General features: G+C 31.5%; 2 protein-coding genes across 5 annotated transcripts in view; one reads left to right on the forward strand and one right to left on the reverse strand.

Annotated features, from left to right (window-relative positions):
- Dhc64C (dynein heavy chain, cytoplasmic) overlaps window positions 1-2504 on the reverse strand; it is an 84854-nt gene extending 82350 nt beyond the window's left edge. For all 4 annotated transcript variants that reach the window (XM_072522542.1, XM_072522541.1, XM_072522540.1 and 1 more), the window contains exon 1: window positions 2094-2504. In XM_072522542.1, the coding sequence (XP_072378643.1) occupies window positions 2094-2340 (247 nt within the window). In that variant the 5' untranslated portion in view covers window positions 2341-2504. The remainder of the gene's footprint in view (window positions 1-2093) is intronic.
- Window positions 2505-3702: 1198 nt separating this feature from the next.
- Window positions 3703-14612, forward strand: part of Lpin (phosphatidate phosphatase LPIN) — a 151309-nt gene continuing 140399 nt past the window's right edge. The window contains exon 1 of the mRNA XM_072522544.1: window positions 3703-3853. The gene's annotated coding sequence lies outside the window, so the exon portion shown is untranslated. The remainder of the gene's footprint in view (window positions 3854-14612) is intronic.

Consider the following 14612-nt stretch of genomic DNA (forward strand, 5'->3'; position numbering starts at 1 on the left):
GAATGTATTTTAACAGTCATCGTCAAGTTCTTATATTTACTATGAATCAAGTTACATAGTCAATTTGGCCATTTGTACAAAAGGCAGAGCAAAATCCATGTGTAATTTGGGTTGGTAGATGTTCAGTTTCTTTTGAAAGTGTGTAGTTATAACTCTGCTGTAGGGTTTAATGAACTAATCAGTATATAGTTTTCAAATCCTGTTTTGTATCTCTTCTTGTGCAGCATGATAGTTGAGGCATTGTTCTATGTTCCATCTAACAGATATTAGTTTCACTCAGATGTAGAATAAACAGTATTTTTAATTTTATTAACAAGGTCCTATTAGGCCAACAGCTGAGAAATTTTAAAAAAAAATACATAATATGATGCTCCTCCCAATTAAGTTTATTATCTATATATAGGCCTAAACATTTTATGCAGTCAGTTCTTCTCAAGTAGTCAAACTACTGCCAGGTTTCACTTTTTGATATTACCATGAAGTATGTGGATTTATTTGTGATTACTTTTGGCTTGTGGTGATCTAGCCAGATCTTGATTTTATTGAGATAATTTTCTATTAAAAACTGTGATTCACCCCTATTGCAAAAAAAGAATGAGACTGATATTATCAGCATAATATATTTTAATTTAACTTTCAATTGTAATCATTTGGAAGTTTTTAATGAGCAATACACTCATTATCAATAATGATAATAATAATCATACATATCTACAAAGTATAGTTCATATTCAGATTATACTCAGATTCACATCAGAATTACTTGAACATTGAAACTAATTTTATAATTGTTTTTTTGCTTAGGGCAAGAAGCAAATGACAAAAGCATCGTTATTTGATTCATGCATTAACAAATCAAAAGATTTTTTAAAGGACAGTTTTACATGTTATTTGAAGATTTAGGTGAGCATCCTGAAATTTTTTTTAATACTGCCGCATGTCAAAAATAGTTTTGATTCATCAACTGCTCTAAATCAATAATACTCCAAATGGCTCCAACATTTCCAGAATATTCCTCATTGTCTAACATTTTAAAAAAATTGAAAAATAAATATTGTGACACACACACACACACCCGGCTTAGCTGGCTTCAGAATCTCGACTAAACAATTGTAAGTGGATGCATGCCTATGGTTGTTCGTATGATTCATTGTGGTAGTGTGACTATCGCATTGCGGTAAAAATAAGACAGGTTACATTTTCTTTATCGCTGTGATTATTTAGTCACAAATGGATTGACTTATATTTGAAACAATGTGTTTGCAAACAATCTTTGCAACTTAATAATCGTGCAACTACAAATCACAAGTGGAGGGCTAGCCTAATTTCTACGCAAAAAGTATAGGATAGTTGACATTGCATAAAATAAAGTAGAATGTTATTGTTCATAAAAAAGAAGTAATGTAAAATAGGCTCATTGGTAATGGAAATGTAAACAATGTTATATTTCATACGTTGTATTGAATAAAGTGACATTAAGAGGTCTTTGAAACAAATAAAAAAATTTGATTATATCTCACACACACTGTTTATTTAAATTTAAAAATAGGAAGCACTTGATTAAAGATCCTATAGATCTGTAAGAGATAATCCTGTAGCTGTAGAGTTTGGTGAGGATCATTTATTTTCATATAGAATTGTCTATTGTCTCTATGACTATCAAATATGCTATTTGTATACTTTTTAGGACAATACTTTGAGAAGTGAATTAAGGTTTTTGCATTTAATATATTGTAAATTTAGAATAGAACCCTAAGAGTAAGTAATTTTTATGACAGGTAATACATTGGACCATTCCTTGTTGGCATATTAAACTACTTCAAAGAATCAATAACTACACTATATTGATCATGACCTTGGCTGAGGTGCAAGGTTTTAAAATATTCTTGCACAATTATTTACTTCCAACATATATAAAACGTTCTGACATAGACCAGATTATCAAAAAAAATGTAAGGTGAATATTAATCCATGAAATACATATTTAAAACAATCACTAATTAATTCATAATATATTATAACCGGTAAGACAAGAATTATGATCAGCTGTAAATAACGATTACCGAATATGCAAATAATATGAGTCATCTTACCTTTTGAAGAGTTCCTCTGTATGTACAAAGTTGCAATTTGCGAATCACTTATGAATTTTCTTATACATTCCTGATTTGTTTTATCATCTATAGCAGCCACTAGGTTTGCCGGCTCGGCTTGGCCGTCATCTTCCGGCAAAAGAACAGTGGCTGCTTTTAAAATAAAGTTTGTAAATGCTGTAAAATCAACTAGAGCCACATTTTGCGTTTCGTGGCTGGCTTCCGTGGATTCTAAAGAGTCCCCCATTTTGGGGCTAAATAAAAAGTTTAGTACATATAAAGACAAACAATTTTTTACAATTAAAACACACTGGTGAGTATTACGACGATTATTTTCTCTTCACCACCAGTTTTTTTGCACTTTTGACCAACTGATGGTTTTGATTTAGTTTGACATTGACAGTAATTGAATGACGAATTTAGTAATGACATTTGACATAAGAATGAAGCGCCGGTTGACATTGGCAGTGACTATCCCACTGTGTCATCCGTGGAAAGTTTAAAATATCTTAAATAGATTTAATTCTTTTTGTTGAAATAAAGGGAAGAAATATATTAAAAATATTATACCAGACTTTTATTTTTTTTAAATAATTTTTAAAAATCGCGTAAACAACGCTTACGCGATTTTTTATCAAACCCTTCTATTTTTCAAGTTTGATATTAAAATTTCTCGTTTTTATATTTATATGTTACAGTTGAAAATTACAATACATTACAAAACACATACTGTTCCAATACTTTTATTAGTGAAAACTTTTCCCTTTTCAATATCTTTATCTTTGACCTCATTGCAAGTTTGTGTTGCCAAATTTACACATTTATCCAATTTTTTAGATTAACATAATCCTCACCTCTCACTGCTCACAGAGTAACTGCCCTAAATAGTTTCTCCGTGATGTGATATAATTGACTTTGTACTGAACTGAAACTGGGATAATACTCTTTAGAATCTTTAATGAGAATTAACTGGAATTTCAGTTGAAAATACGTTTATTTTGGCGTTTCGATTTCCACTTCGGTTAAACATAAACGTATTTTTAACTAAAATAGTGGTAAATACCCATTAAATATAATAAAATATTATTAAAATGCCATGGGATTATACTTTCGTCCATAATACACTTATATAATCCTACCTGTGTTATTGACAATTTTATATAGGTAAATACTTTGACTGTTCACAGCACAACCTCACAATGTGGAAGTGTGTTGGGTATATGGAAATTGATTTCTATACTAAAGAATAGTGGTTCACGAGAACAGTATTTTAAATGTAAAATTGAGCGCACTGGAACAGATAATATTAGAAAATAAGTTTCAGAATTAAATTCAAGTTTTCTTGACTTCCCCTCCAATGAAATTTAGCTTACCACATAAACGTTTAAACGCGTAAAACTTGCCCACAATACATCCATGTTTGTTGGGGTCGTTTCACTAAATAATATTATATGTATATTCCTCTCATTGTTTGTTAAAAAAATTGTTAAACGTGTTGCATATCTTTAGGCTCTATATTACCTAATTTATTTTTGTCCCAAAGTGTACATCGTCCATCCGTCTACCAAGTTTAGGCAACATCGCAGATAGACCGGTTCTTGTCACCCGACGGTGTCTCCTCTGAATCAGCTGTTTATCGTATGATATGTACGGGTAATACTAATGTAAGGTGAGAGTGGTGTGATAGGTATTCTTTTGTGTTGATTGTGAAACATTAAACAAAGACATTGGCATTGGGCGAAATTTAGTTCAGATTTACGGTAAGTACTTTGATGGTATAATAAAATTAACATTACTTTGATTAATCAATATGAAATATACCTATCTATACCAAAGATAGGGAATGAAAATCGATACACTCTGGGAGGGTAAATGAGATTAGGAAATCACTGTGTCCTGTCCCTTTTAATCAATAATTTATTTAGCAAATTTAATTTAATTGCAAAAAAACAATTCATTGTTTTTGTTGTTAACTTATAAGAAATAATTTGAAAGTAAAGTTAACTACCCTTGATATTTTATTGCTCTGATTGTTTCCTGTGATTACAAGGGCATCAGACCACGATACCGGCTTTTTTATATGGCAAAAATTAGTCAAAAACTAAATTGAAATTAGTGTTTTGTGGCTAGATATCTTTAGTGTTTATTTACTAATGTCTTCATAGTGTGGAAGCTAAATTTATTTTAAAACAATAGTTTTATGGTATTTCTGTATAGTAAAGGGGGCAAATTCATGTGTATGTGTTTACCACTATTGTTTGTAGTAAATAGCATGTTGTTAAAAATAATAAATGTTAAATTCTAATGTAACAACTTCTTTCTACCTTTATTGAACATAGGCTCTAGGCTATCGTGGCCGATTTTTGTAATTTTTCATATATTCGGGGTTTGAAGATATTCAGAGATTTATATATTGACAGGGGAATATGCAAAACTGAATATTTGGAAGAATTGAATTATCTAGAAAAAACGTTTGGGTCAGAACAGAAGAATTATTCTCTAAGAGATCGATCTCAAGCTATCTATCCGTCAAATAAAGATGGTACAAAAGGTGGTACTGTAGGTAGACTAGCGCGGGCTTCGTACTATATTTGATGTATTTTCTAAATTCAAATAATATATTTAAAATTGAGTAATTTTATTATTTATTAATTTTTTGTATTTTAAACAAATTAAATAAATAAAATTAAAAAGAGTAGTGAATCGATGTCAAGAACCTCTATTCGATGACACTACCCGTTTCGACGCTGTCTTGTGACGCTAGTTCCGTGACGTTCCTCTCTTCATTTTACTATATAGAAAAAAAGTAATATAACGCCAGTATAGGTAGAAGCTTCAATTCAAAAAGTCAACCGCAAATATCGAACATGGAGCACTAAGAGGTAAAGCTTCCTTACTCATATATTAACAATGTACAGATCAATTTGTCAAAATCTCAGCAAAACATGTCATCTTCAAACCAAGGTAGAAAAATAGAATGCCAGTGAATGGGAAAGGGACTTGTTAAGTATTAAAAGTATAAACTTCTGTCTCTTGGATATATTAACACGTTAGCTGCCACGTCACGTTTTTAGGAATGGAAAAAAAAGTCATTTTGTACCACTGGCTATATTTTGACCTGTTAAAGATTATTATAATTATATTATTTCTTCGGTTTGTTGTGTGGAAGGGCAGTTGTATGACGCTGTTATAGTTTTTAGAAAATTCGGTACATTTTGGAAAAATTCATATCAAAATTACATTTTTGACGCGGCAACACCGCATTCAAAACAAGCATGACGTATTTCTTGTCTTTTTTCTATCCCATTTTGGCATTAAAGTCACCAATTAAATACTTGAAGTGACTTTTATTATTATATAATGCTTCAGTTATGTTAATGTAGAGTTCCTCAATTTCTTTGTCAGTGTGAGTAATCGTTGGGGCGTATATTTCTATATTGTATCTCTTTGATAGTTGTAAGGTTAAGCTAGCTACTCTATCGGAGATACTAGTTATTTCTACTACTTTTCGTTTCCATTTTTTGTTAATTAGGAATCCAATACCGCCTGTTGTATTTCCTGCCGCTAATTCCAATAGTTTTTCATCTTTCAATCCAAGTCTGGATTGATTTGATACCGAGCGGCAGTTATATGTCGCTATATAAAGCGTTGCTATTTTATTTGGGTAGGTAGCAGTTTAGACTCCGCAGATTCTTAGCACCTTCTGTCCTCCTGGCTTGATCCCGAAAGCTAGTTCAGGGCCATTTGGGCTTACGGAGAATGAGGGCCATGATTTGAATATGTCTTTCATGTTAGGGGTTGTGAGGCGTGCCTTACCACGCTGCCTCAGTGCGGGTTGGTAAATGTTCGCTGGTGTGTTTCGGTTTCACCGAAGATTACGTGACTTATGCCTTTCTGGACGTAGGAGGTAGGATTCGTTGGTTGTGACCCATGCGTCACTATCAGTTAGGCCTTTACCGGAGATTTAGTGGTTTGCTCTTACCAGCAAAAGAACAACCCTCCGATACGTGTAACAACATTTAATCTCCATACAAGCCACATTTCTGCATATACTTATGCTTTTGTCTTATTCTCGTAACAGCTATAATTCCTGAAAAGTATTAAAATTATTAATTGTCAAACTTAAAATTAAGATTTAGTACAATATGATAACGAGCAGTAAAAGTCAAGGTTATTACAATTCACTATGCGATAGAATTTTGTTGTCTATAGAAAAACAATTTTTTACGGTTGTTTGCGAGCTACATGTTAATTAAAAGACATTTCATTTGCATTGCAAAATAATTTTTACTCTTTTAAATTTATTATAAGAAAATCATAACATGCTTTTAAATTTATAATCAAATAAAATCGATTTAATACTCGATTGTTATTTGGATTAAATATGAAAATGTATTTAATCAACGAAATAAAAAAATTGCTTGCAATATTTACATGAAATATAATTAAAGTCACGTACAAGTCACAGAAAACAGTTGTTTCTTTTTATGATTGTTTCTATTGATATGGTCATAGATATTTCTATAATGAACTTTTCTTTAAAAGCTTTATGCAATTTTTAAGTTTCTATTCCAACTTATTGTATATACTTAGAATAATAAACATGCGTGGGCGCGTTATAAGCACACTGGATGATTTGATTATACAGGGTGACAGTTATAAAATCTCCCTTTTATACTCGTAAATAACATGAAAAATCGGAAAGGTAGGCAATTTTTTATGGGGGACACGTTTAGTGAATATTTTTAGTTTAACAAGCTAGTAAGAGCAAATGTGTATCACTTACAATTTTAAATGTGAAGGGGCGTCAATTGTACATAATTTTAAATGACCTGTAATTTTTCCTGGAATGCTAATTTATTTACAGTGCTATTTAAAAACAATATGTGGAAGATTCTACCATGCGGACCATATGTATGGAATAAATTCATTTTTAGCGTTATTATGTACTATGTGAAAAAAACCTGAAACAGGTCGATTTTTATTCTTAAATTGACAATTTACAGTATGAAAATATTATACCCCTCCAGTACCCCCTTTGAATTATAAGCACTTACTCGAAAATTTTAAATAACAAAGGGGGTCGCATGGCACCTTGTTAGAAAGGGATTTTAGTCCTCTGCTCAGCAATATAAAGTTTTTTAAGTTTGGTACAATCATAACTAAGAAAATTGATTTTTAAGATGTAAAATTTTGATAATGTCTCTATCAGAAACTTTAGGTTGGATGAAGATAATAATGTCACATAATATTTAGAATGCATTTTTCAATGTACTTTACAAATAAATTAAAAGTTCAAACTGATCACCATTCACTTCTTGACAATAATCGAGGCGATTTTGGAATTCTCGTACAACATTTTGTACGACTTCGAGGGTTATTTTGTCAATTTCTTCCGTTATCCTAACTTTTGAATCAGCAATACTATTTGGTCTATTAAAATATACTTTAGATTTTAAATAACCCCGTAAGAAGTAATCGAGAGCAGTCAAATCGGGGAATCTAGCCGGCTATTCGATCGTTCCACGTCTGTCAATCCACCTATTGGAAAAACCTCCTTTAAATAATTTTTAACTATACATGCAAAATGCGGTAGAGCTCCGTCTTTTTGGTAGTAAATAGATCGATCTATCCCATTTGGATGATTAACATCAGGAAAAAATCTTCATAATGTAGGCATTCAAGAGTTAATAAAAAAATCTAGATAAGCCTCACCATCAACTGTGCCCTCAAAAAAATAAGGACCAATAATTTTATTATTAATGATACCAGCCCAAACGTTAACTTTTTTAGGATATTGCGTGTGAGTCTCACACATCCAGTGAGGATTTTATTTTCACTGCTCCAATATCTACAGTTCTGTTTGTTAACCGTTCCGTTTAAATGAAACGTCGCTTCATCAGAAAAAACTATTTTGCTTATGAACTGCAAATCTGCGTTCATTCTGTCCATCCTCATTTCACAGAATTCTTGCCTTTTATCAGGATCATCTTCATTTAACTCCTGAACCAACTGAACTTTGTAAGGGTGGTATTTTTCTTTATGCAAAACTCTCAAAATAAATGATTTACTTACATCATTGACGGCGGAAGTTCTCGAGTTGTGGTGTCTTCCAACTGATCTTTTGCCCTGCAATTTACCTTCCAATATGAATTGGAGTAATTCATATCTTTCACCGCTCAACCGGCTTTAATGAAAGAATACACATATTTAGCAGCAAATCGACCTAAATCTAGAAAATCACGAATAGTATCAGCCCGACAGGCTTTTTATGTTCTTTTTTTATAAATGGCGCTCTAAATCAAGTGTATAAGATTGTGTAGAATAATGAAAATCCCCGATTTCACATATGGATCAGAGGCATGGACTCGAACCAAAACATACGAATCTCTATCGATTTTTAAAGGAAGATATTATGTAAAATAATCGAAGAGGTCTGTGAACACGGAGTATGGAGGAGTAGATATGACTTTGAACTGCAGAATATCTATAAGCATAACTTTTGATTTGATTTGATAAAGCAAGATTATGCTTCATTGGAAGAATTAAGCCGAATGCTTCAAAATGTTTGTCGTAATTTCGGGCAGCGACTTTATAATTGCATGGACGTTGGTGAATATCATTTTAAACTGTTACTTTTACTTTTTTTATTTTATTTTATTAAATATTTACTTTTTTATATTGTTTATACATTATTTATAAATAAAAATGACGTTTAATCTTTTACATATTTTGTTTATCACAAATTTGTTATCACTAAATTTATCAAAAGCAGTTGTTATATACCTGTATAATAAACGAGTGTTATGGGAAAATCGTTAGTTCTCTGATCTATTAATGACAATGTACACACAACCAAACTTATGTGGAATCATCATTTATTTCAAACGAATATTTATTTCTTTTGAAAAAAAATTGTTATTGTTGCAAAGAATAAAGGTTTTTATTGAAAATTAAAAAACCGAAAAAACAATCAGATAACACATCTCGGTACGTTATAGATTATTTGCTTTAGTTGTACATTAAACGAAAATAAATAAACTTAATTTTGCGTTCAAAAACGAAAATATCCCTTATGTGGGGATAACGCAGGTGCAAAGGGGAAAGATTGTTGGTCTTGTATGACAATAGCGGTAATGGTTGGCGTAACACAGGGCGTTGTGTCAAAAACTTATGCTAGGTATCAGGAATTAGTAACGCTTAAGAATAGACTAAGATAAACTGGCCAAAAAGTAACAATGGCTCGCCACGATCGTTTTATTGGCCAATTAGCTAGAAGAGACCCAACAATTTTTCACCCACATCTACAAAAGCAATTTTTGGAAGTTACAGGTGTAAGTGTTTCAGTTGAAATGATTAGACAAAGACTTCGTATCCAAGGAATATACAAAAGTAGACAGTTACGGGTTCCCGAGTTATTTAGACAGCTCAATATAGATCGCTTAAATTGGTTTCTTTAAAACCAAATAGAAATTGGCAAAATGTCCTATTTTCAGTCGAAACCAGGATTCTTGAAAAATCAGATGATCGACGAATTCGTGTACTTAGAGAGCGAGGAAGACAAGCAAAACGGAAATTACCAGATCTGATCACAAATATAAAGGAGGAAGTGTCATGTTCCGAGGAGGCATTATGATCAGTAAAAAAACTTCTTTAATTTTCATACAACTAACTTTAACAACTCTTACGTATGTTGATTTAGTTCTAGAACCTGTAGTTAGGCTCTGGAGAGGTGCAATAGGAGAAAATTTAATTTTCATGCATGATAATGCGCCTCCACATACCAGCAGAGTGATTATAGACTTCGTTGAAGCAGAAGATAACACTGTTCTGGAGTGACCTGCTTGCTCAAACGACCTTAACATATAGAGCAATTGTGGGATATGCTCAAAAGAAGAATTAGAGCTCACCGGGAGAATCTACAAAACACTGCTCAGCTAGTATAAGCTGCTCTTAAAGACTGCATGCCCATGCAATTTGAAGCTTGCATAAGGGTTAGGGTTGGTTACACTGACTACTAAAAAATAACACAAATAAATAAAAGCAATTTAAACATTAGTCATCTTGCATTGAGAATTTTTATGTTATTAACCTTAAAATGACTTTTGTTTAAAAAAAAAGACATGCACTCCGAAGACACCGTGACAATAATAAACGATAAAGTTATAGAAAAAGTTGAAGAATATATATACTTAGGACAAAAAATAATACTAAATAGGGAAATTCAAACTGAAGAAATAAAAAGAAGAGGAAAGTTAGCTTGGGCAGCATTCGGTAAACTGAACTATATACTCAGAAATCAACAAATTCAATTACATCTTAGATCTAAAGTTTTTGATGCATGCATTATTCCGATATTAACTTATGCGGCACAAACATGGACAATCACAAAAAAGAATATGAATATACTTAGAGTCACTCAACACGCGATGGAAAGAGCAATGCTAGGTATATCACTTAAGGACAAGAAAACAAACACATGGATAAGACAGAAAACCAAAGTCACCGATGTGGTGCAAAAATCATTAAAGTTGAAATGGGAATATGCTGGACATGTAGCTAGGAGCGATCTAAACAAATGGCACAGATCAATTTTAACCTGGAGACCATACCAACACAAAAGACCCAGAGGCAGACCTCCTATGAGATGGACAGATGATCTGAAAAGGACTGCCGGGAAAAATTGGCTACAAGTAGCGTACAATAAAAAACAATGGAAAGGAAGACTTGAAGAGGCTTATGTTCAGATGTGGACGTGAATGGCTAGACGAAGAAGAAGAAGAAGAACCTTAAAATAAGTGGTTTCAATTTATTATTTCAAGAGTTAACCGTTTTCTTTAATTTTAAGTATTGGCAATTAAATTGCTTTAAAATAAATATTCTTTGACTTCGTATGTTAGTTTTTTTTTAATTCGCTTGGAATAATAAAAAATACAAGATGATTCCATATAACTTTGGTTGTGTGTACATTGTATATTAAGTTATCGACTTCGAATTATGTGTAAAATAAATACAAAATTTGTTACAACAAATATTTTTCTTTGTTAATGCGTTCTGTCGGTTATTTTCCTCTACGGTGCAATGAATCTGAAAAAGAAAACACGTTATAAATGTTTATCATTAAAATATGGAAATTTTCTATGTCAATGCATTTTTTCGTTTCTATAGAAAGTAGAATAAGTTTGTTGGTCGTATTATATTTAATGGAGTGATTTCTGGTTTATTTTCGATAAGGAGTTGATGTTTAAATTACTTACAATCTAGATAGTAAATACAGTATGATTGATATAACCTGATTTTATTCATGATTTTATTGTTTAGGTGTTTATTTGTTTTTGTTTTTCTTTTTTACGTATTTTTTTGTGTGTTAAATTTAGTTCTATTAGCATAAAAAACCATTAAATGTATTTAAATTAATTTCTTTTACATTTTTCGTAACTGTAACAAAAGTAAGTTTAATTTCTACTTTAAAAAAGCAAAACGCTAAAATTTACTATGGGATTCCTAAAAACACAGTATTTTTCACATTAAAATCATTACACATCAAGATTTTTATACGAAGTGATGTCACTGTTATATCAACCTTAGAGTTGCAATTTCCGTAACACAGCTCAAAGTAATTAGAGGATAAGTTTAGCAGATGAAAAACAGTTTAGCAGATTATAATAGACCAGCATTTCTGTGTTTGATTGACTTAAAGAAAGCGTTTGACAGAGTAAAACTCAAATATGTAATCCATCTTCTGGATAATAGAAAAGTTCCCCCAAAACAGATACACAACCTATAGAAATAGGCATCGGAATAAGACAAGGGGACTCATTGAGCCGTATACTCTTCAATTTAATCATTGATGATAAAAATACTCTGTTACGAAGACAACACAATATTGCTAGGCCAAGATGAAAATAGACTGCAAAGACTGGTTCTTAGTAATGGAAATAACATACCTTGGAATTACACAAACCAGCTATGGAGACCTGGACAAAGAAGTGAGAGATCAAGTTCAAAAACAAATAGACTATCAGGATGCCTTAAGAACACTATATGGTGAAACAGACACATTAACACTGAGATGAAGTCAAAAATTTATAAAGCCAGTGTAAGACCAATAATGACATGCCTCAGAAACAAGACCTGACACAGCCACAACACAAAGGCTACTGGAAACGGCAAAGATGAAAGTACTAAGAAGAATTACAGGCAATACGCTGAGAGATCGAAAGAGAAATAAAGACATTAGAAAAAAATCTAATGTACAGTGCATAAATGAATGGACACAAAATAGAAAAAAAATGGAATAACCACATAAGCATAATAGGGGAGACCCGTGTCGTCAAAATAGCAAGAGATAAGTCACCAATCGGCATAAGAAGTATCGGATGACCGCACAAAAGATGGAGTGACAACCTTCCATAGAGCGGAATTGCTTATAAAGAGAAAGAAGAATAAGAAGAAGCTAAAAATACGTCACCTATACGGAGCTGCTCGATATATCAAATGTCATTTGGGTGTGTGGCCAGAATGCCGACAGCGTGGACCATAATTTACAATCTTATAGTATGAATTCAGTGTATGTTTCTTTTCATTTGTGTATCAATTTGATTCGCAATATATAAACTGTATATATAAATATGTACATTATTAAATATAGCTTAATAGCTTTAAAAACTAATTATTGTTTTGTATTGTGATTGTGTTTGAAAAATGAATAGCCATAACAACTGAATAGTCGCTGTAGAGAGCTGGTGGCTAAATTATACATTTTAAGTGATCTTTTAAATGATGGATGATGGATTAAACGTCTTTCGCTTTCTAAATTATTGAATAGTGAAAAAAGAAATCTTAAAAATATGAATATTTTCTTCCTTTTAAAAATCCAGTTGACTAGTGTATTTTTAAATAGTTTACATTTAAAAAATTCTTCACTTATTAACTATGTAGAGGAAAGGATGAGGTAGATGGTTCGATGATTTAAAAGCAAATATTTATAAAACTATATTCTCACCTTCCTACATTTGGTAGATAAAAAATAGATATAAATCTTGAAGGCCCAACCACCAATAGATCACAAAATTGCGGATTAGTAATAGGTAGTAAAATTGAAAATGAAATAATTAAAATAAGATTTCCGGTAGAAACATTTTTATTTTATGATTTATGTAAATAAATAGCAGTATGGGAATTACCAACAAATCACCTTTTTAAATAATAATAAAATATATAAATGTTCTTAGAATACACAAATGTTCATATTAAGTGTTCTTATAATTAAACAAATGAGATGTGTAGAGTAAAAATGTTTATTTATATATCCGGCAACCCTGTAATTTGTCGGACCGGCATTTATTTTAAAATTGACAGAAAAAACTGTGCCAAAATTTCTTCTGTATGAATTATAATAGCAGGTATTTACATATTTTCCGCACTAATACTGAATTTTGCCGAGGTAACTATTCAATAAAAATAAAGTTAATTGAAATCTGCTTCTATTTGAGAAGCGTGAAAATGATTTACTTGTTACTAGTTGAGAAGCCAAAGAGGGGGTTTTGACTAGTGTGCTTCTATTTGAGAAGACAGACGAAGTGATTTAAGGATAGTTCGGTTTTTGAACATGAAACTGCATGAAGAAGGCATGTCGTGCTGATCGTAGGTCTTTAATTTAGTGAGATGTGAAATTGAAATAGTTTTAATTATTGTTTAGTTATTGGATAAACTATTGTAGAAAAGACAATTAATTTTCTACAAACTATTCTGATGTTTTGGCAACGCTGTGGAGTTCTGACGTCATAAATCTTGAATGACGTGAAATGATTTTTGTATGAAAAACTATAAAAAAAATAATCTTTTCCTGACATAATGCCGCTGGATAGAAGAAAACTTAAATGCTTGAGATCCTCAGTTTTGACAAGTAATTTTAAACAACGTTTCATGTTGGCGGAAATAGTAACATTGTTTCCCCTTTTCTTTAAAAGTTTTCTTGATGTGTTTTTACGATGACACGATCTATTAAATCCACCGTCTTCGCCTAGCCATCGCGCGCCATCTACTGGTTACGGTACTTCACTTTTTATTAACCTTGCGTAGATAATATGTGTTACAATACATAGAAGATAATAGGGGTCTCAGAGACCGACGTGTCAAAATTATAACACGTATTTTACGCAATTTTAACGCAAATACTTTTACTTTGAACGCCTCAATAAAACTTAAAATAAAACCCCGTGCTTGAATTAAAATATTAATACAAAATTAACTATATATTCCTATAAAAGCATAGGAATTAACATGGAACTATTGAAATCATAAAAGCTTCTTGGCGAAAGTGATTTTTTATTATTGAATATATAATTTATTGAATATTTTTCACACATTCGGTACACATAGGTGTCAAGTGCTCTGGACACTTGAATTTTTTACATTTGTGGCAGCTGAAACTTTGTTAAAAAAAATTCATTTATTCGAGCATTCAACCTTAAATCACTTTTTCTATTTTTGTTGGATGAACACTAAAAACAAAAT

This window comes from Diabrotica undecimpunctata, chromosome 2 (genome assembly GCF_040954645.1).
Source record: "Diabrotica undecimpunctata isolate CICGRU chromosome 2, icDiaUnde3, whole genome shotgun sequence".
Classification (NCBI taxonomy): domain Eukaryota; kingdom Metazoa; phylum Arthropoda; class Insecta; order Coleoptera; family Chrysomelidae; genus Diabrotica; species Diabrotica undecimpunctata.